The sequence below is a fragment of the Polistes canadensis genome, unplaced genomic scaffold, assembly GCF_001313835.1.
Source record: "Polistes canadensis isolate GaletaPanama2010 unplaced genomic scaffold, ASM131383v1 scaffold_216, whole genome shotgun sequence".
Classification (NCBI taxonomy): domain Eukaryota; kingdom Metazoa; phylum Arthropoda; class Insecta; order Hymenoptera; family Vespidae; genus Polistes; species Polistes canadensis.
In genome coordinates, this window is record NW_014569763.1 from 95887 (window position 1) to 120762 (window position 24876).

Genomic DNA, 24876 nt, shown 5'->3' on the forward strand with positions numbered 1-24876 from the left:
TATATAAATTTTACAATTTATATTATTTTGAACGAAGCCTTTAATTTGACATATGTTTATATAACATATTTTTCTTATTTTTAAAATATGTAGTATATCCTTACAACGTTTGTGCAAAAATACATTTGACACCTCGTACATTAAAAATATGAATCGAATTGGCATGAATTTTCTAGGTAACCTAATATTAGACACACACACACACACACATTAACACAAACGTATATACAAATCTATCTTTTAATTGCAGTTTGTTAGGGGCAATGTTTCCATTGCCAAGAATAATTTACGCAATGGCGTCCGACGGTTTGATATTCAAATGGATGGGAAAAGTAAGTTCAAGATTTCATACACCAATTATGGGCACTTTTTCAGCAGGTATTCTTACAGGTACGAAAATAATATTTTGTTTTTTTTTTTAAATATTAAATTAAAAAAAATAAGTTAAAAAATATATATATTCTATTTTTTTTTATCGTTATTTGTAAACTATATAAAAATGATTCTGTCTTAGGAGTTTTAGCAGCAATATTTGAGCTTACTCAATTGTTAAATATGATGAGTATAGGAACACTACTTGCTTATTCAATAGTTGCCGCTTGTGTTCTTATATTACGGTAAGATAATATAAATATATATTGTCCATTTAAAAATTTATTTTACAATTTATATCGTAAAATTTTGTCCCTTAAATTAAATTCATCCTCTTGCCTTGCAAAAAGTTGAATTTAAATTACAAAAATTAAATAATACAATTAATTGTAATATCAAATAAATCATAAAATGAAGATTTGTTCGTTTTGTTATAATTCACATTCTAATAATTTCTCATAATTACTGATATATGTACGTTATAAATTTCAAAGTAGAAAACATAATAAAATGTTTTAAAAATAAGTAATATTATAAATTTGAAAGATACATTTATATTTTCAGATACGAAGAAAGTGAGGCGTATGAGAAAAAAGGTGATCGTGATCCAAGGACTGTGAAGTTTATCGTTAAGCAGCTAATTAATGCAAATAGATTAGATCATTCTACAAAATTAACTGGACAACTAGTCACTTGTCTCGTTTTTTGTTACTGTAATACTTGATTCCCATCAATGTGAGTATATTTCTCTTAAATGATAATAGTGTAACAATGTGATTCTGATTACAGTTATACTTTGCATTTGCATTACGGCAATGATATCAAAATGTTCCCAAGAAATTGTCACTGGTAAAGCACTTTACGTTGTACCAATAGTCATACTAATAGTTGCGTTAATATCAACACTAATCTTTATTTATCGTCAACCATCGTCAGACAAAAAACTTGCCTTTTCGGTAAGTTAATCATTTTTATATAACATTTGTCTTTAAATTTTGTTATTAAAAAACAATTCAACAATATTTTATTATTTATTTTTAGGTACCTCTTGTCCCTTTTTTACCAGCAATCAGTATACTTATTAATATTTATCTTATGATGATGTTAGATATAATGACTTGGGTACGATTTTTAATATGGATGACTATTGGTAAGTATAATGACCATTAATTTATAAACCTAAATATACACACTTACCGATCGAAATTATTTGATCAGTTTAATTCGTTTAAATTAGTGCGGCGTTCAATTTTTCTTCGTTAATATTTCTATTGGAAGGCAATTTTTTCAAAAAATACATAATTATATTTATTTGTTATTCGTAAAAAAAAAACACTTCATTTGTGCAAAACGTATTTTTCCAATATATTGAATTAAATAACTTAGTTTATTAGTTAGGGTAGTGGGTCCCAAAGTTTTTCAATTTTCAGTTTTCTGGTTGAATGCAAATCTTCCAAAGGCGTCCTACGTCAAATTCTAACAAATGCACTTTGCAAAATAGTCAATTATTTTTTGTAAGAGCTAGATAAAAATATATAATACATATTTTATATCATTAAAAGTGTAATTATGCAAATTCAGTTAATTATGATAATTAATTAGATGAATAAGCCTGTTGGTTGCCGCACATTTTCTTAAATAATCGGACTGAACACAGCCATTCTCATTTCCTTCTTCACATTGTTTTTCACGCGATACATAGATTTTATCATAGCAACTGCTGAAAAGCCAGCTTTGTACAAATAAGAAATTACAAATGGAATTAAAGTTATAAAAACAGTGTAATATTTCACAACACACCTGTGAGGAAGTCTCTACGGTACATACTTTGAGAACCACTGGTACAGAAATTTAATTTTTTAATCTGATTGTGAATGTGCTATCTATCAACGTGTATGACACATTCAAAAAATGATTTAACTTTTGATCCACAGGACGAATTTGTTCACGTGGGTAGACCAGAAATGATTAATAAAAGAATATGCCTGAAAAAGAACATTGTTTGAAAAAATTACGACTCAAATTTTCTTTCGTCCAAATGAATCTTTTCTCAACGCGATTTCAGTATTAAGTATTTCTTTCTGGACCATAATTGAAAGACAACTAATGCATTCTAAACGAAGCATTTCGGAGAATGAGAATTCTGTTACATGCTTGCTTTTAAATCTACTTTTAAGTGGTTTAAAAACAAAATTTAGCAGGACATGATTCTTGAAAAATATTGTATCACGCACTATAATTCAAAACCTTTCAGAATAAATGAATGAAATATTAGGTCATTTGTTATAAAATGTCCGATTTCGAACTAAATTAATCGGAGTGATCGGACGTTTCATTGACCTAATAAATTGCCAGTCGTATATCTTCATGATAATATTGGAAAAATAAATTGGTTTCACTCGAAATTTTATGAAAAAAAGGGATAAAACTTACAAAATGCTTATAAAATATTTTAATCCTAGTTTCATTGAAAAAGCTATTTCTCGCTTTCAGTACTGTCTTGCGTATTCTTTGAACCCTAAGTAATACGAATTATATTAGGTCATTAAGCATGAAATGCCTGATTTCGAACTAAAAGTATGCGGAGTAATGAGACGTTTCATACTTAATGACAATATCCTAATTCAGTGGTTCCCAAAGTTTGCACTGAAACGCCCAAAGGATGCACCGCGACGCTCGTTTTTCAATTCGATTTGATAAAATGCGAAATTAAGCGAATTTGGTGCAAACCAGTAACTAACTTAATATTTGTTTCATGAAATCTCAACGAATAAAACGTGTTTTATATATTTTTAGCCAATCCTTTAATAAAAAGAACTTTTAAGTTTTCTGCAAGATGAATTTTATAGATTTTAACGCAAGGCGTCTTGAGAAAACTTGAACTTAACAAATAACGCCGAAGATAAAAAACGTTTGAGAAACACTGTTCTAACTTATAAACTGAATTATAAACGCGATCAAAAAAATATTCAATTCGATATATTGAAAATACATTTTGCACAAATGATGAATGAAACAATCAGATTGAACGTAATTATGAATTTATTGAACAATTTTTTTTCCGTATAAATACTAACTAAAATTAGATGCTGCACTAAGTTAAACCTCTATCATTTTATAAGATGGTTAAATAATTAGGACTGGTAGTGTATATAATATCTTTTTATACAGGTCTTGCAATATACTTTTTGTACGGAATGTGGAACAGTAGCAATAGAGATAGAAAATCTAAACAAGAGAATAATAATATCAATGAAATAGAACGAAAAAATAGTAATTGTAATCGAATTACGTGATTTTATTAGTGAATATAATACTTTTCGACGACTTTTTTTGTATTACGAGATGCTTGCAAAAATTCGTCACATTTTTGAATATATTTATTTAATTATATATACAGCAGTTAATACATTATAGACATATTTATTATCATAAAAATATCTGCCGTCACTTTCTACAACATACTGCCATCATTTTCAGATAATTTTTTAATCCTAATACTAAAAAACAATACATCTTTTGAAATAACAAAATTGTTGACTGATTTTTTAACTTTCTCGTTATTTAATAAATCGTCTATCATATAAACATTGTTGCATTGATTTAAATAAATGAATTATTTAATGCAATAATGTCTGCTGAGTCAGCTGAATGTGAACAAATTATATAATATTTTTTTCTAATCGTAACAAAAATACGGAATCTAGAATTATTGTAAATACCCATTGATCAGTTGACGAGGGGAATTTATTTAGTTTTTATTTAAATATTTCCGATTGACTGTAACCATGAAGAAACGGTTTATGCATTAACACGTTGACGTACACATCTTTTACTAAATTTATCAAAAACACATTCTTTTTTTTTCTAATCTTCCTTCATTGGTACAAAAAATTAAATAAAAAAAAAATAATATACTTATAATAATATATATTAATAATATATAAATTACAAAAAAATAGTAGATCTATTTGTTTTATACGAAACAATTATCATATTGTTTGCTTTTTAATTAAAATATAAATGACGGTTATGTCAACAACTTTTTGAATTTAAAATTTATTTGCAAACCCTTTCAATATTTTGTACAGATTTTATTATTAATTTTTTGTAATTCCTTATTCTCGAATTTGTTCAGTTTCCTTGAATTCGGTTTGTCATTGTCTCAATTTTGTTATTTCTAAATCTTTTAAGCCATTACATGTGATAATCATTAAAGGATACAATTTATTTTATAGATTTTACAGATAATCCGTATTGTTTCAACGACCACCTTTTTTCTTTCTTTTTTTTTTTTAGAAAAAAGAATGAAAAGAAATTAAAGTGGCTTACATAGCTGGATACATTTTATCAACGTTCCATTTCGATAAAAATGAGATTATCTTGTACTTAAGATATCACAGATAAATTTTTCAATCATGAGTAATATCCTACTTACAATTAGTTTTATAAAATTTGATAAAATAAAAAAAAAAAAAAAAACAAATTATCAATGCAATCATATTTAATTCGACGAACTTTTGCAAACATCTAATAGATGAATGTATACAGAATGATAAAAAGAAAGGGTACAATATTGTAAGGGCTTATAATACGTATCAACATGAATAAAAAATGTCTAATTAACATAAATCCTAAAATTAATTCTTTCAAAATAAATTAATTTTTGTTATTTATATCGTAAGCAAATCTCTAGGTAACCTACAGTCAGTTACAAAAATATTTTTTTTAAATATAAGTTTTAACAAACTGAAGTCACTTCTAACCTTCTGCACGCAACACTTTTCGAATGTTTTTCGGATAATACAGTGATAACATGTTCTTCCTATACCATTATACGAGCGTATCAAAAATAGGGTGACAAAAAAAGTCAACCCAATGTGATTTTAGGACTAATATTGAATCAGCATTTTTTACTCGTTTCGGTGAATACTTCAAATATCGAACCTTTTTTTTTATCATTCTGTATATATATATATGTCTAATTATTATTTTAAATTTGTACAATTGTTAAAAAAAATAAATATAATTAGAAAAAACTATTTTATTAATCCCACTTATTGCCAACAATAATTTGTCTTACGTAAAAAGTTTGTATTTCATCGGTAGTAAATTCTTCATTGTTTTCTTTATCGTTACAATTTGATATCAACAAACTGCAATTAAATGGACCTTATAATTTCGAAGCTAATTTTTTGATATACAATGCCTCATTTGTTTCAACATACGAATTAAGATACGGGCATACAATTCAAGTACCTTTTCTATTTTATGGTTGGAATTGGAAAACAGAGAATATGGGGTAAAGGAAAACGCGAATAAACTAAATTACACAATTATTAAATAGATCATTTACGCCAGAAAATGTTAAGATGGATTTAATAATGATGCAATAGGTAACTTGTTATCATCCAATGCGTTACTTTTGGCACATGCGCCACACGTTGATCACCCCTGGACTATATGAATTGATCCGCACCTTTTGAGAAACTTACTGGACGAGTGAAAAGAGTCTATCATTATCCCAGTGTTTAAAATGAAAGATAGGACAATGTGCAGAAACTATAAAACAACCATAACTCAATTTGCAGTCCGCGCGGTTCGCATATTACTCGGAAAACCCTTAAATAAATGCGAAACTACATACCTAGTCGTATTTTAATTTCATTTTTTATCGATAAAACGATTAACACGACGATTTTCGACGTCGTTTGTATGTGTATGTGATAATGTGTATAATGAGATAAGTTGAACGATAATTATTATTTATATTAATTTAAATTGTTTATTCAGCTTTTATCTAATAAATTTTTAAAAGTAAGGTAGGTATCTATATAGACATCTACGTAGATTTCATCCACGATTTTGTACATTAATGCACAACCATACTTGGAATGACCTTACTCTTTATCTAATACTTTATATAATTACAAATGAATATAATATATAAGGTTATAAATAAATAATTCTATAAAAATAATACATTTTTTAACATTAAAATGTTTACCAATCAAAATTTTTTTTTAGTAACAATTTTTTTTCTAAACACATTTTACTTTTGTTTTAACCATCTTAATACCTTTTAATATACATATAATATTACTAATATATTAATAATATATTAGTCACATAATGATATCCAAATTACCTTTGATCTTGTATCTGCTATTCTCTTTAAAAAAAAAAGAATATTATATGCACGTAATCAGCGACCTTATTAACCTCCATATATTAATTTGAAAAATATTGAATCAATTTTTTAATTAAAATATCCGTCATTTTATTTTTCAAAAAAATAATATCAGATTCTTATCAGTGACACTAAAAATCTTTAAGTACTGATCTTAGAAAGGATTCTATTACTTTTTAATGAAACAGTCCGCCATCTTGTTTTTCCAAAAAATAATATCAGATTAGTAATCAGAGTTTTCAAAAACTCCAATAAAATAATGTTCAAAAAATAATATAAATTCATAATCAACGATCCCTAAACCATTAACTACAAATTTTGAAAAAAATAAACTTTCGAAAAAATCTAAAAAAAAATAACTTTTCGGGATTTGGGATCACTGTTTAACGCGTTAGCCACGGCCTTTTTTCTAATAACCAAAATTAACTGGCCCCCTCAAGATCAATCTCTCTTATAAACGCAATATTTAAATATACCTATTGTTTACAAATCTGATGACTTTTTTTTATAATCATTATTTTTTACAAATCGTTATAAAAATATAAAATTTTGTAATAAAATAATAACGTAAAATTTTAAATTAGATAATAACGAAATCAAGCTTTTTCTAACTTTTAAATAATAATTAATCTAAAATGATCACCATTTGAAATAATATCAAATAATTAGAAGGGGCCCTTTACTTCTTCTTTGCCCTGGGGCTTTCATATTTTTAAATTTGACCTGGAAAGAGCGAAAAAAGTAGGAAACAAAAACGAGATATATGTGTGGTGTATATATTGATATATAAAATGTATATATATAGTATATAAAAATATTTTATTTTACTTAGAAATGAATAATGTACATTTTGTGCGTTTTTACCGCATTTGTCGCAAATTACAGGATTTTTAAAAATCACCACATTCTCACAAATTGTAGGATGTAGTCGTTTAACCATGTGCGTGGTAGATTTAGTATTAATTAATCATAGTAATAAACGTAGCATTTAGGAGAAAGTAGAAGAATTTAAGTATCTTGATTCAATTAACAATACTAATGACGCAAAGCAATACATTAGAAAAGACTATATTCCGGGAATACATGTTTTCACTCGTTAAACAATCTGCTAAAATCTGAGAAACTTATCGCATAAAACTAAAATTAGAATGTATTGTATGATAATACAGGTAGTATTTTATGGATGCGAAACATGGGCCATAACAAGAAATGAAGAAAATAACAAAAAAAAGGATTTAATGAAGATGATTTAAGATTTTGATAAACAAAGTCCTTAGAAAAAAATTTAGAATCAAAATTGATAAGCAGACTGACGAGTACAAGAAACTACATAATCAAAAAATTGAGGAACTTTATAAAGCACAGAACATTGTAGGAATAATGAAATCCCATAAATTAAGATGGGCACGAAACTTTTAGCCAGAATGGAAAAAAAATAATAAAATATTAACAAATCATATAGTACTAATAAAGATATATATATATATATATAATAGTTAAAGAACATTTCATACCATATAACTACAAACAAATGTAAAATCCTTAAAAAAAAAAAAAAAGTAATAAAAATAACAATCTATTCTTTTTATAATATAATATATTATGTTGCAGGAAAGTGGGAAATACAAACAAAAATTCGATCAATAATTATGATCAAGATGAAATATAAATGAAACAAGAACAAAATAAAAAAAAAGACGTAATTCTAATGACAGTTTGCCAATTATTATAAATTTTTTGTAAATTTAAACATTATTAGAATGTGTACATATCTGTATAAAAAAAAGAAATATGCCATAATCTATAAACAACTTGCAATGAATGTTTTCAAAAAGTTATAAAAATGGAAACAAGAACTCGCGTTGACTAATTAATTTGATACAAAATATAGAAAAAATTTGCAAACTAAAGCAATTAACTTCACATATAGAATTGTTTTAAAGTCCAGTCTCAAAGCATTTACCCGATGCTTAAATTTTAATATTTAAAGTTATTATCCTAAATAATGAATCCAATATTATTAAACAAAAAAATTTCGTATTGTCATACAATAAATGATATGAAAATGTATGCAACTTAATCAATTTGTTCTTTTTTGTGTTTTATAGTGTTAATCGATTTACCAAATAAATGATTCATTTGTGGTTTTATATGAAAAATATGTCCACAACTAAAATTCTTGATCATCTGACAAAACATCATCTTTTCGAGGAACATTTTTATGATAACTGTACTTCAGGTTTATTTTCTTAATAGATGATTGTTGTTTACTATTGTTACTATGTTTATCATACTGCAATACTTTCTTATTGTTTTTGTTCACTTTACACTGATTACTTAACTGTAAGTCGCATTTACATAAACGTATTTCAGCTCTTTTTAACGTTAGTAATGACTGTAAGGAAATAATGTCACGCATTTAGAATAGAAAAAATAACATAAACAATATTTTAGATTTTATTATGGAAAAAAAATTTTTTGTTAAAAATACAAGATGGTAAAAAAGAGTCCAATATTTTAAGGGCTTGTAGTATTCACCGAAACGAATGAAACATGACTAATTAATATGGGTCCTTAAATCAACCCTTTTGTTGTAAATTAACTTTTATTATTTATAAGCGTTTTAAACCATAAGGGAATCTCTTGATAATATATTGAGTCTACGCAGAGAAATTTGCTTAAAAATACACTAGTTCAAGGAATATTTGAAAGTATATGTTAATTTATAATCTGTAGATGTTAAAATTGCATTACAAATGGAAGGAACGCGTATCAAATATCAATGATTTGTACAATGTTTGCATTTACAAAATAACTAAGATATTTCTAAGCAAATTCCAAGTATACATTCAATATATTGTCAAGAGACCTGCTTACGATATAAACAATACAATTTTATTCGCACCGGAAGGGTTGATTTTAAAACTCATTATAATTAAACATTTTTTATTCTTTTTGAAGAGTATTATAAGACTTTAACATAATTGACCCTTTTTTTACTATCTTGTATAATTTTATTTAGACATTATTTAAATACCTCGAAATTTTCATCTTTAGATGCATCACTTGCCTTTCTCTCTTTTGAGATTTTGGAAGATTCTAGATCGTTAGGTGATTCATACATTTTTTCTTTTTTTTCCTTGAAAATATATAAATTATTAAGTATGCAACTGTTAGAAAGGATTTAACCAATGACAGTAGAAATACTTCATAGTATAAACTGTTATGTATGTGTGGTGTTTAAATATTTATAAATTTAATTATAAAATATCTTACCATCATTTCTGGTGTAGTATTAACATCTTTAAAACGCTTTGAAATGTTTCCTGCTGTGTAGACTGTTTCTTTATTTTTAGAAACGACACGTTCTCCTATTAATGTTACAACATAATTGAATTTATTAAATATATATATTATTAAAATATATATTATAATATATATTAAAATATATATTATTAAAATAGCAGTCAAATGGCCCAGTCACGTTGGAGTACTAAGTGTTAAAATAGCATAATAATAAAATACTTGTTTACCAGTCCAATAATTTAATGGTGGGAATATCTTGCGTCCTCTTGAACTTGTAGCGACATCAAATTTATTTGTAATTTTAGTTTGCTGTCTTGTTACTATTTTATTTGTAGCACCTAAAAAAAAGTTATATATATCATGAACTGATTATTTATTATAAATCATAAAATGAAAAAAGAAAATCATTTATTTATATGTTATTAGTAACAAAATATTTTAATACCTTCTTCATACGATTTCCACATTTTGCAAAACTTATTTATATTTAATGGACATCCATGGAGACAATACTTCATTAATTTTGTTGGTACAACTAAACATAATATAAATTTGTAACATTATATGTAAAAGCATAAGTACAATCATAACTTTAAATGTCTTCAATATTACCGTGTTTAGAATTATGCAAATTTCCAATAAGTTGATAAATATCTCCATTTATATCTTTGATTAAAGTTGCCGATAATCGTTCATGAATAGGATTAGTTATGAACTTTCTATTAATTACATGGCCAGCATCGCTATATAAATGAAAATAACATATAAGTCATGTATCAATTAATAAGATGAAATGCCTCAAAATCCTTACATACTTAAGCAATTGTCCTTCAAAAACCAAGCTGAACCCATTAGTTAAAGTAGAATCAAATATAACTTGTGGTATCCAATCAGATAATAATTTAGGTTTTGTTAATTCCGATGAAGATAGACCTTTATTGGATTCAGTTTGAATATCATTACCTCTTGGAGTTTGACAATTTTTCTTTGTATTATATTCATTATCATAAATTTCATCATCACTTCCAACTTCTTCGTCAGATATTGATTGATGCTCATTTTCATATTCAATATTTTTTGTATCATATAAAACAGGTGTAAACTCTAGTTTATCATTGGTTGTATTTTCATTTGCATTCGTATCATAGTAATTTTCCAAAATAGGACTTTTTGCAATGTCCAAATGGTCTGATGTAATGTTCTGCTTTTTTTTCAACGACATTATTTGATTATCGTTACTATTAGTATTATTCTTACTAGCTTTTTTGATTGTATCAGGCTGATTCGTATCAACAAATCTTTTTATTATTTCTGTTATTTCTACGTCGTGTTTTATCACCTCTGTTTTATTCCAATGTTTCTCCCGTTTTGATTCCTCTGTGATAGAATTAGAATTATTAGAAAAACAATTACTTTTTTTTTTATGGGATCCTTTAATACAATACTTCATATTACTCCCATTTCTCTCGTCTGTATCTGTAGATTCTGAGAGATCTACGGAATCATGACATTCTATATTACTTTCAATATTATTAAAACCCAAATCAAAATGCTGTATTTCTCTGTCGTTTTTCATTGATTTTCGGAATTTTCTAGAATTTCGGGTAGTAGGATTACAAAATGATTTTCTTCTTCTGTAACGACGTTTATACCGTTCTAATAATACTTCCTTATCTGACAATATCTTGTCAGATATGATCCTAGGTTTACACGCATAAGCATTACTTTCTAATGTTTCAGCATTTTCTTCATCTGATTGTTGTAAAATCATATCATTTGTTTTCTCTGACTCGCTGCTAACATGTCGTTTTTCTCTTACAGCTATCTTTGAATTTCTATGCGATTCTTCTACATTGTTTTTAGTGGAATCAGTTAATTCTGTTAATGGCGGCACATCGTAAATTCTTTCAAAGTTATTTATCACTTCGTTATTTTGTACTTCGGTGTTATTTGCAACATTGCATTCTAGTCTAGACGACAAAATATTTTTATCAAAATCGAAAATTTCTATTATTTTAGAAATGTATTGTTTAGGCACATCTTTGTTTAGTAGATTAATAATAACTGCATTCTGTTTTTCTTTGAAATTGTTCACTTTCTTTTCTTTTGGAAGATGAGGTGATTGATTATCATTTATATTTTTATATTTTTGTAGATTTTCCTTATCTAAACTATTATTATTATTATATACATTTTGTCCTATATTAGAAAAAGGTAAATCTGTCGAATTTGGCAGATAAGTTTTATTATGTATAGTATTATCGTTCTTAACTTTTAGAATTTGCCCATTGCATTTTTGACCACAGAAAGTACAAGAATGTACTTTGAATTTAAAGGCATTATGTGTTTGTCCTTTTTTCATATATTCAAATGTAGGCCAATGAAAATTGGAGATGGAACCTTGCGTAACAAATAATTTCCAAATATCTATTACATTTTCCCAATCCTCGGGAAAACCATTAAAGAATTTGAATCGAATATAATTCGGTAATTCTAAAAAAAAACAATGCATCTATTAAAATCAAATTATCATTTTAGCCAAAAATGTCTAAAAAATGTTCATATCTTACCGTCCCAATAATCTACAAGATTTCCATTGAGATGATATGTGTTTTTAAAAATCGATTCCACGTTTGTGGCAGTCAATCTTTTACTTATAGGCTGACTACATATAAAGTTTCCGCTATGTAAAATAAATATAAAAAAGAAAAATGAAAAAGAAATGATAAGTTATTTTAAAGTAATTTAATTTTTTCAACTTACCAATCTGAAGTTCCGACAATGATCAAGTGATCCTTTTTATCTAACATAACTCTCCAATTAAAAAAAAGTACAATTCGTCTTTCTTCAGAACTTTTAATAATTTCCGTTTGATTACAACTATAGATATTTTTATGGTTGCTTTCATTTCTTACATTTTTACCTCGCAATTTAACAAAATTGACATTTCTAATAACTTCCATTGGTATTAAAGACAAATCTTGGTCCACTACAGAGTAATTAATTTCATTTAACTGAAATAACAACAAAAAAAGGGTTAATTATAAATTTATGGTAATCGAAGCAATCTTTTGTTCCTGGAGATTTTTGAATATTTGCAATCGCAATTGTTGCTTCGTCTATAATATTTCAATGTCAGTATATTTCACAAATTTTAGTTTACACATTAAGCACCAGTATCTTTTGTTGAACTTTCTGTTTAGACTACAATAATCTACCAGATGTAGAAAGATATAAGAATGTTGGCCATTAATGACTGACACAGCATAGATAGTAAGCCTAAAATCAGTCCTTTAGGACTGGCACAGTGTTTAACATGTTTAAAGCAACAATTTTATTTTTTATCTAAGAAGTTACAGATAAAGCGTTGCAACTTACGTTTTGTATATCTAGGTCTTGTGGTATTTGGTTATCTTTTATTAATTTTTCCATTCTCTTCTGTTGATAATGTATCAAAAACGCAGCAAATTTCAAGCACGTTGGTCTTTTTAAAAGTAATAATTAAACATCTCCTGCACAGCGAAGAACATATATCTTAATGCATATATATATATATATATATATAGATATAGAAATGTATTAAAATTCAGTAAATATATATAAATAAACATATTTTAATAATAATATATATAAGACAAAAATTACATAGATATAAATAAATATCAATAATTAATTCGTTAATAATTAAAACATACCTTGATTGCGTGCTAAATCGAAATCCGTGTCTTTATCATTAAAATCATTTGAAGTTTTCCAAAACATTAGATAGTCGATATAATAACTATATATATATATATATATATATATTGTTGTTTACAAACATGAGTTTCCCGCTTTATCTGTAGAAAAAAAAGCACCTGTTTATATATAGGGAAAATAAATGCCCGGTAATTTTAATAACACATCTTTAAATAAAATAATTTCTCAATTAATTACTATAATATATAATGTTTGCGTGAAATTTCTATTTTTAATATATTTGATTTAACTAAGAAAAAAAAATACAATAGTTATCCACACTAATGATACCTAACCTTTATAGCATAGATGCGGTTTTGATAGCAACCGCCGCGACATCTGACGGTAAATTTTTAAATACCGGTATTATTGATTTACTTATTTGTTACATTATATTGTTAGAAATGTTGTTAAAAATTTAGAAGAATTAATTTTCCGGAAAAATTAGACAAATTTATTCAATATAATGTTGAAAACTAAACACATTTTACATATTTTTGGAAAGAAATTAATGTATATATTTCAAAATTTTAATAATATTCTTTTTTTTTTTTTTATTTTAATATGGAAATATACAACAATTCTCAGCGATAATTATAAATAATTTTTAACATAAATTTTAACAATATAACATAAATATTTGAACAGTACGTAAAAAGTAATCCCATTGATCAATAATAGTCCAATTCTAATTCTTTTTTTGCAAATACTAAGCGTGCTTTTACATTTTTTTTTGGATAGCGTAGATTTTTTTCTTTTTTTTTATACGCGCGTAATACACATACGTAATTTTGACCCGTCTATTCTTTCATGGCTGTCCACTAAACATTTCCGTTGCATATTTAATATATTTAATGTATTGACTAAAAACTAAAACCAAAAACAATTTATCATTCAGCTAATATCAGAATTGAAAAAATATATTCCAGATGCTCGAAAATGTACGATGGCAGATAATTATAAGCAAAATTAATTATTAATCTGTATAATAAATAAAATAATATATTTTTATTTCAATATATTGCATTTATTTTCAATTGTAGATGTTCCATTTTAGCGATTTAATTATAATGTAAAAAAGAATATATAGAATTATTTATTATTAATTAAAAACAATATTACAAAAACAAATGAAAAAAAAAAGTTTTTGTTCGTCTAGCTTCAACTCAAAAATTATAATAGCTAAAAATTTGTTAAAATTCCGAGAGATTATTACTATTATAAAAATAAAATTTATAGAGTTTCAAATTTTGTGAACAATTACTTTGGTCGGAATAAAAAATTTATCTTACATAAAGCTTTACGTAAAGGAGTACAGTACGACGACATTAGATCGAAAACATCTTACATAAGATTTTTTTTGTCGTTATAATCGACAACAATTTTTAGTTTTTTACAATTATATTCTTTTTGCTTATATTTGACTCTACAATAAATTACAAAAAAATTCTTCGTTTTTCAATGAGAATTCCAACCGGTTTAAACGGAAAGTTCAACGTGGGTCGTATACGCACTGAACGTGTTAAATATACATAGTTCATAAGGAATATCATAGAAATTATTAAAAAAAAAGTCTTCGTTTTTGTTCTTATATATTTTTCGGGCGAACGCTCTTTTCCATTTGAGCTACAGAGGAATCATAATCCAACATTTACTACAAAGTTTCTTTTCTTGTCTAAACGAATGAAAGGAATTGATCTTCTTCCTTTCTTCAAAGGCAGCCGATGTATCACGAACCCACACACTTTTTATTGATCATATTTTGACATTATGTATCAACGACGACAACTTAGAAAGATGTCTTACAAGCGGTAAAATACTTGACACCAATGCCATGTAATTATGTAAATAACACACAACTCCAAGGACTGGTTTATGGCATGAGAGTACTAAGTTCTCGCTGTCGTGAAATTTAAAAAACTAGTATTAAAAATCGCTATTTGAAAGACTAGAAAATTAACAATAAAGGAGGGAAGAGACACTTATAACTAGGAAGCAATCTTCAAATTGTTAAGAAGACTGCATTAGTATAGAGAAGGAAGAATGAAAATGACATTGGAGAAAGTTAGAAGATAGTGTACTAGCATAAGAAGGAAAAAACAGTTGTTTTGTTTGTGCATAAAGAAATTATAATTTATAAGATTTTTTATACTAAATGAGAATCAAAAACAACTATTACAATCAGCTCAAAGTTTAGGTTTATCAAGACAGAAAAATCTGTAGTAGATATTGGACTATGTATTCCGCTGCCAGGATTCGAACCTGGATCCTTTCGCTTTCCGAATGAACACTCTACCATCTGAGCCACGAAGACCTATAACAAAATGAGTATATAAATACATTTATATGTGATACAATTTCCTAATATGTGTAGTAAATTCTATATAATTTACCGAAAGATGTTCTTATTAATATCATAACTTATCGTAATCATATATTTCATTTAATAAATGTGTTTATTTTAAACAAATAAATTTTTAATCGAAAATAAGTTAAATAATACAATGTTTAATTAGGCTATTTTATGAAATATCTTTTTTGCATACATCAAAAGATCATATACATGTTTTATAACAAAATTATATTTTTTTTTATATAAAAATGATCTTCTTTTACCGACAAAATTGTGAAATGTTGTTTTTATTTGCAAAAAGAAAAATCCAGAACGTTACCACAATGAAAACTTAAACAAAAAAAACTTAAATTCTAGATCTCATTTTTATATAAATATAAGCAAATATTGAAGACATCAAATTTTGTATTTACTCTAAACGTGTTCGGCAGACGAAAATGGAAATTATTAATTGTTACACGTATGGACTGACGTAGAAAGCAGCAATAATTAGAAAATTTGATTGACAAAAGTCTAGGCAGCTCTGATAAAATAAACAAATACTTAATAAATTATTAAAGTATTGATGCAAAAAAAAAATGTATAAAAGAATGTACGATCGAAAACGATCTCTTAATTGATATTTGAAGTGCGCGCTTTAGTCCTGTGGGGAGTTTCAAAAATCTAATGTTCACACCCCCACCATTCGTAACCCCACTACGTACGTCCTGCTGGGCCCATTAACAAAGAACACTCGTCCCATTCTTCCACTGGACGCCTATGACAACACATCATACACTTAGACGATTAAAAACAAACAAAGAAGCGACAAAGAACCGACAAAGAAAGCGAAGTTGTATCACCCTTCATAATACCACAAACCTGAGGAGAAGTAAAATAAGCGAAGTGTACAACCACTCTTCACGCTTCTATAAACAAGCGAGAGGTAAGAAATCATTTTTGTATCTAACGAGATTGGCTAATGAGCATAATAAATAAAAAATAATAAAATATTACACTTTCTATTAGTTCAACCACGTGTTTTAATTCTTATTTTAATTGAATCCTTTATCTTCCTCATCATCAGCTTATCACGATCACCAGAGGACTGATTCCATGTTGGAGAAATCTGCGTACAATACATTTTGGTGCCTTCGATGAGGTGTGAATTCCTGATTTCTGATCAAAAAAATCTGCGTGTAAACGATATTTCTATACCCTGAACATCCACACCGTCAGTTATCGCAAAAGAATCGGAATCGAAGATAAGTAGATTCAATTATTCGTGTGTACGCTTATGCGTACTCACCTTCAGCCCATAATAAATACTTTTTTGTGAAATTGCGCCTTCGAACCCCGTAGAAGTTCGTAATTTCTAATATATCTATTCATTTTTTTCATCTTTCATCGAAAATTATCATATCAATCTCTGTGGACAGACTTTTAGAATTTAATTTCTAAATTTAACCGAAATAATTCCGCTTTGTCTCCGGACAAAGGACGATAACATTTTCGGCGGTTCCGACGCTTATATTGTTAGTATCGATACATTCTTCAGAAACAATAGATTAGGCAACAAAGACGATCTGACGTCATAAGGGACGATAGATGCTACATCCCTCCACAGGTCTCCGTAAACGCGTAATCGAAAACCCAACGCATTACAAAGAAATTATATATCGAGATCTTTGTGTTCGTCGTAAATTAAATTAACTTATTTTCAAAGAATAGAATAATTAGCGCCGTCACGAAATGAAACCGAAACAACAGCTCGGATTAAAACGAAGAATTTTAAAGATGCGATTAACGTGTTTAGAAAAGGTAATTGAGGCAAGAAAATTAAGTACGGAAAATTTAATAGATCGTTACGAACTACTTACTAAACGATTAGACGAATACAAACTGTTGTATGCAGATGGGGACTTAGATGAGGAGGAGTTCAACGAATTAAAACAGATTTTAAACAGGTATTACGCAATCGGACTAATAATCGACGCGAAAAAAACGCCCGCGGTCAACACCACGAACGAAACCAATGTCAACACAAATACGACCAATAACGTTCAACCGTTAAGTAAAAAACAAAGTATCGAAATTCCGAAATTCGACGGAGATTTTGATAAGTGGCTCTCATTTAAAGATTCTTTTTTAACCTACATAGACGCGCGTACCGATTTATCCGATTTAGGAAAACTTCTATATCTTCGAGATTCCCTTGTCGGCATACCGCTTATATCAATCCAGTCATATCCACTAACCGGGGAGTATTATAAGACCTCGTGGACAACTTTATTAAAACAATTTGACGCGCAATGCATACATTTAGGACGAGCACTCGACGCACTAATAGACATTCCACGACTAGAAACCACGTCAATAGAAGATATAACGCAATTTGTAGACAATCTGCGCGCTAAAGTAAAAACCATTAATTCCTTTAACAAACCATATGCCTTGCAAGTCCGTCTTGTCGAACGCGCTTTACCCTATGCCATTCAACAAGAATGGTTCAAACACGTAGATTTGTACGATTATCCAACAATCGAGAAACTTTATGATTTCTTAACCGAATTTAAGTACCGTAGCAGCGTGTTTCCGGATGATCATCTTTTATCGTCCATGAGAACCAAATGCAACACGAAACGTAAACATCCCAATAGGAAATCACCGCGAAAACGACAGAACACATACAATGCGCGTACGTTTTGTACTTATTTGCCGTCCAAATGTATCATTTGTAAGGAATTAAAACACGCGTTGTATCGTTGTCCTAAATACAACAGCATGACGAAACCCGACAGGTGGGAGGTCATTGAAAATCATAAATTGTGTTCTAATTGTTTGCGAAAACATCAAGGCCTGTGCAGATCCTCGCGTTGCATAATATGCAATAAATTACATCATACGTCATTGCACCAAAAAAATGACATATAATTCGGATTCCGGAATTATATTTCCAACAAACGAGACAGTCGCGTCAACGTATTCCAAACAGATTCAAACCGATATGACTAGTTCCAATATTTCATATCAGCGCACGAAGTATACCTTATGAAAATTTAATTTCAATTATGAACAATTAATTACACTCTCAATTGAAATCGAAACAATATTGAATTTTCAACCCAAATCATGCCATAGTATTAACTCCTGCTTATTTTTTTAATAGACCAATCACTTAAGATGTTACCTGAGGATAATTATTACAACGGTGTTCCAGCGAATCGATTATCATCCTGAAAACTTATCACGAAGGTGTAAAAATGAAATTTAAACAGACGCGATTGTCATTCTTATCAAAAAAGGGCAACTTTGTGTGAGAGGATGTTCACTGTTCACCTGGTAAAAGATGATGTAGTTCGGCTCGTGACTGTAAAAATCGCTTAAGGAATCGTCGAATGCAACGCAACGACTATTTGTTTCGTATTGAATTATTTTGAATTAATTACTTAAACTGTATATATTAAAACGAACCGTTGACATTTCGGATAAAACTTGCGACCACCATCCTTGTACGTGAAAGACGAATAAATCGCCTAAATATTATACATTAATACGTTCCGTGCCGCGTGGGGCATATGCGGCCCACGTTGCACTTTCCGTTTAGGCCGCGTCAGTCATCGATGACTGACATTTTAAACTGTTTTTTTCTTAATACTAAGTAACGGGCGTGGCCTGACGGGGATTTCTTTAAAAATTCGCGTGTCGCTCAACGTGTTAAGAAACCTGCGACTACTGAACTATATTGTAAAATTTGTTAAATGACCAAGAACCAACAAAGAAGCGACAAAAAAGTAAACAAACAAGAATCAAAGTACTACGAGAAAGTTAGATGTGAGCACTGTGTCCAATTTTTAATTTGATGCTATTAATTTGTATGAGAATTTACAACCAGGGTTTTTATGCTTCAAGGCTTTTCCCTAATGAGCCAATAAAATATTATACTTTTTATATTGGTTCACAACCATGTGTTTTATTTCTTATTTTAATTGAATACTTTATCTTCCTCATCATCAGCTTGTCAGGATCACCAGAGGACTCTATGTTGCAGAAATTTGCGTACAATATAAAGAATAACAGTAGACAAATAATAAATGTTCGGCTCTTCCCACTCATTGTTAAATATAGTTTCAAGTCCAAACAAGAAAAGTAACTTATTTATTATATTTTCTAAAGAATACAAATATTTCGGTAGTTAATGGTTTAAAATGTACAATTTTTCTTTCAACATTTTTATTGGATTGAGATATTTTTATGGTTTTTAAGGGAGGAGGATTTTTAAAAATTCTCAATAAACGCAAGAAAAGTATGTTTGTTTTCGTCAGTGTACTTATAATCTAGATTAAATAAGGAATAATATGTGAGTAGAATTAAAAAATAATAAATGCAACAATTTTCGGTACTTTTCGACTTACAGTCTCTTCCCCCCACTATATTGCGAGATCTTACGGTAYTGGAAGACAATGTAAARGATTTAAATTGTAAATTRACAAAGTCATGACATCGTTAAAAGGATGATAAACAAAAGCAAATCTGTAACAGTACACTTTGTTCGATATTCAAATTCCCAATAATCAACAAACTGTTTATAATGTTCGATCATATTGATACTTGGAATAAGAACTTATGTTAGATGCTTAATATCTGTCCCATGCACCTATTGTCTCTAAACAGTTGAGTTTAAATGTAGAGTCGATCAGTTTAGACGGTTAAGATATCAGTATACGTTTTGTGCTTATTCTTTTTAACTTTATATTTTTATTACAAAAATTCTTATTCATTCACTACGATACTAATGGTAAGATCTTTTCACTTGTATATATATATGTGTGGAAAAAATATAATAAAAAATATAAATTGTTGACGTTTTCCAAAAAATAGATTATTTTGAAGTATAATAATAAGAAGGCATAGTGTTTATTGGTGAAAATTAAACAATAAATCAAACGAAGAACTTAAAGGAAGATTCTGTATTTACTTGTTATAAAAAATAAGAAAACAAAATGAGCGAAACCCATCTTGAATTCCTATACCCATGGGAGTCAGTCGCAGATTTTGTTTATCGTTGTCTCGATAAATTCAATTTTGAAGTATCAAATATTGTTTTATGGCGAAATTTCATGGAGTTTATACTGGATATCGTTTATGTGGGAAATACGAATGCTTTTGTATTATATATGATCCATTCTACGGTTCGTTTGTGTATCGAGAAACACGTATATCCTTATAATCCTAATCTGATTCCAACCGAAATGATTTTTTCTATATTAGAGGAGAAATACTCACCATCAGAATACAGATATTATATTCCATATGCACGTTTTAATAACAGATATCAATTCCCTTATGAATCTGCAAAGCATTATTTCAATGATTTAGTTAAGTTATTATTTGAGGACCATATACCAGATTCGTTCTTAGCAAATCATTTCATACGGGGCTTAGAAGACCGTGAACTTAGTAAAAGGTTGGAAACTATACCAGATATAACATCAAATTTGGCGCTAATGTTTGCAACTTACTCAGAAAATGCAAAGCAATCGTTTAAATTCGCATAATTTCACTAAGAAAACAGCTTAAATGGGTATCATTTAAAATATGAAGAAATACAAAACGGACGAACGAACTTTTCAGAAGTAATTCGAATATTATTCGAAGCAAAATCATTAATTTTAAAAAAATATTCGATTCAGCAATGAACACCACCATACCATTACGATATAATTTATGAGCACAAGAAGTATTCAAAATCAGTGGAATTGTTGCATTGACTATGTTGGAACATATTGCCCACGCTTAAAACAATACGTTGGTCAGGATTAAAAGAAAAAGTGAAGTACAGCGATCTTGTATGTTATCAAAAAATTTCAATATTTCATTTCGAGATTTTCTACAATCAAAAATTCAGGGAATAAATTTATAGACAAATATTTTATGAGACATAAACATTTCTTTAAGACACAAAAGGGAATAAGGAAAGATGATATTTGTTATTCGCAATAACATTGTTACGAATTTTAATTTTGTTCTCAATGAAAACACAATTTATTTTTAATATTTATCAAGGGACAGACGGATCAGGTAGTCGCCCTTGTCACGTTTTTCAATTGACAGAAATTAAGATCCTGGTAATGAAGAAATACTTATCAAGAAACTGACGAATTGTAAAAGAAACGCTTTTTCTAAATATGACAATGTCACAAATTTATAAACGCGTGGGGCACCGTTAAACAAATGATAATCAAACGCAAATCGGTAACCGTTTACTTTAGTCTAATTGCAAGATCAAATTCCCTATAATCTACAAACTATTTTTAATCATCAGTCATATTGTTATACCGAACAAGAATTTATTTTAAGTGCTGAATACTTGCCTTTCGACTCTCCTGTCTAAAGACTTATTTCATATATATATCAGTAGAAAAAAATATTTTTTTCTTAGAATTCCTCAACGCAGAGATCTTATAATTATCTAAGTTAATTGTTTCAGCAGATTTATTTTTGAAAACCCTAAGAATGTAGAATTTGAAATGAAAGAAGGTTGCTTTACTTGTGATCAAAATTAAACACAATTTTAAGTTTAAACAGATCTTATTAAAGCTAAAGTTTTACGATAATTTATTAATATATTCCTTCAAATTAATTTCAAACGATACTTTTATTTCTTAAAAGTATTTTGAGCAAAAGTTCGAAATATTTGAGTAAATAATTTCGTTAATTTTTTGCTGAAATACTTTTAAAAGTAAGGGTTCTATTTACATATTATTCTTTCAATTCTATTATAGATATTAGAAAGTTCGTAATAAAATACATAAGAAAAGTAATGAATACGGCTTAAAAACCTGCCATTTCGTTTTTCATTCTATAAGATCTTTTTCGATTATCATAACATAAGATAACAGAATCGTAAATAAAGCAACAATATCTACCTTATTTCCATAAAACTTTTATTTAAAAGTTTTATCAATAAATTTTTGTATAATTCTCTAGATTTTTAGGGTTAGTTTTGACATTGTTTTAAAAGCATTAGGAAGTTTCGTAAGCTCTTTTTTTGCGTTTGAAAATATTATTTTGTAAGATCTTATTTTCCGCAAAAAGTAATATCAGTCTTACAGAAACAAAAGATTTTCTTTGGTTTCAGACTTACAATATTTTAACTAATAACAAATTGCCAAAAAAAAATTGTAATAAGCAACATCCATTTAAACCTTATATTTTTAAAATGTTATTTTTATTGAAGAAATTTTTTAAACATAAAAATATTGTTTAAAATAATTAATGTGTGAATCAACTAAAATTGACTTTATTGAAAAATGTAATTTATGTTATCAGTGAATTTGTAAAAAGACAATTATAAAATGCAAAATATTTTATAAATTTAATTATAGCAGTAAATTTGTTGTATTTTAATTTTAATGCTCCTGTATACTTTAACATAATTGAATATCAATGGTGAATTGGAAGTGAGTATGACTATAAAGCAATCACATTATTATATTTCTCTCGGATATAAATCCATTTATTCTTTATTTGATATATATAAAGATTGCTAATTTAAATTGATTTAAAAATATTTATAAATTGTAATGAATACTGTTAAAATATTTAAAAAAATATTAATTTACAATTAGTAAATATTTTTCTGATACCGATAAATTAAACTATTATAAAAAACAATATTTTATCGGGTTGCTAATGTATTTATACTACTGTTGCAAAACAACATAATTATATAATAATATTTGGAAGAAAAACTATTATGGATAAATATAATACATAAGCATATATTATACAAACTAAAACTAGTCTTGACAAACATTTTCTTAAAATTTAACTTATATCATTTAAGTGATATAAATAAAAGCATATAAGTAAAGGGATTTATTGTATATGCTGTTATATTTTTTAATTACTATACTTACTATACTTTTTAATTACTGTGTGAAAAGAAAAAATAGTTTTTCTATAAAACATTTACATGATCTTTCGATTCATGGAAAAGAAAGTTTTCACGACAAAGCCTAATTATTTAAGAACTATATTCTGATGATTATACAAATACAAGTGATACGATTGAATGTACGTAACGTTCTTCTTTTGTTTTCCTTAATTTCTATACTTTTTTAAATGTGAGCCTTCATCCTTTATAAATTCTATTGGTTAAAAAGTGTCAATATATTTTATTAGGTGTTTTTAGTTGAAACAGAATCGAATAATGTTTCAATAGAATTATGTTGACAGATGCCCAAACTTATTGTATGAGGTCTATACATAGTTGTAGACCTAATATAATAAAATATCATAATCTATCTTGCATTAATATACAATCTTGACAAAATCTGCTACTTCAATAAATAATTCCTGGTATATAAACAGCTGAAGAATCGTATTGGCACGTTTATGTTTGTTTGTTTTTTTGTTCAGAAGTGGGGCCACTGATGCTTGATATCCAAGTAGTTATAAAATTGGTCTGTAAAGTGAGTTTGTAACACCCGAGAGGACGAGTGATCTGTGCAATTACATTTATTAAATATCTGTTATTTGTTAATAATAATAATAATAGTTATTATTATTTCTATATAAACGATCACAATATTTTGACTCTTTTGTCATAATATTTTGTTTGATGCAAACTATTTATTTGAATTTATTTTTTTGGTTTAAAAAAATAATTTACAATTAATATATAATTTTGAGCCCGCAGAGAGAGAGAGAGAGAGAGAGAGAGAGAGAGAGAGAGAGAGGTTATAAATAATTTAATTATCAATATTCTTGTCCAAAAATATATTAATATATAAGTCTCAAAGGGAATTATAGACGGTTAATAAATCTAATGAACAATTTATTTTGAACTAGTTGTACGTTTCGTCCCTTACTGGGGACTTCATCAGCAACTTGATCATTTACAGTTCACGTGTCAATACATATTATCTTTTTT

The 24876-nt window shown here is 27.5% G+C and overlaps 2 protein-coding genes across 2 annotated transcripts in view; one reads left to right on the forward strand and one right to left on the reverse strand.

Annotated features, from left to right (window-relative positions):
- Positions 1–4257, forward strand: part of LOC106790134 (cationic amino acid transporter 3) — a 9326-nt gene extending 5069 nt beyond the window's left edge. Inside the window, exons 6-11 of the mRNA XM_014754860.1 lie at positions 251–390; positions 515–617; positions 937–1085; positions 1162–1328; positions 1414–1522; positions 3544–4257. Of these exons, the coding sequence (XP_014610346.1) occupies positions 251–390; positions 515–617; positions 937–1085; positions 1162–1328; positions 1414–1522; positions 3544–3668 (793 nt within the window). The 3' untranslated portion in view covers positions 3669–4257. The remainder of the gene's footprint in view (positions 1–250; positions 391–514; positions 618–936; positions 1086–1161; positions 1329–1413; positions 1523–3543) is intronic.
- Positions 4258–8164: 3907 nt separating this feature from the next.
- LOC106790132 lies at positions 8165–13651 on the reverse strand. Its single transcript, XM_014754858.1, has 11 exons — positions 13564–13651; positions 13247–13380; positions 12632–12882; positions 12439–12551; positions 10684–12361; positions 10481–10611; positions 10314–10403; positions 10096–10206; positions 9839–9933; positions 9600–9701; positions 8165–8957 (listed from the first exon to the last, which is right to left on the reverse strand). The coding sequence occupies exons 2-11, from the start codon at positions 13298–13300 to the stop codon at positions 8733–8735; spliced, it is 2850 nt and encodes a 949-aa protein (XP_014610344.1). The 5' UTR covers positions 13301–13380; positions 13564–13651; the 3' UTR covers positions 8165–8732.
- Positions 13652–24876: the final 11225 nt, after the last annotated feature.

Excerpts from the sequence above, each read along its gene's own strand:
- LOC106790132 (XM_014754858.1), bottom strand. The coding sequence starts at position 13,300 with ATGGAAAAATTAATAAAAGATAACCAAATACCACAAGACCTAGATATA. Across the intron at positions 12,552-12,631 it reads ATTGTCGGAACTTCAGATTG|CGGAAACTTTATATGTAGTC; the intron begins GTAAGTTGAAAA and ends TATTTTACATAG. Across the intron at positions 10,612-10,683 it reads TTTGAAGGACAATTGCTTAA|CGATGCTGGCCATGTAATTA; the intron begins GTATGTAAGGAT and ends TCATTTATATAG.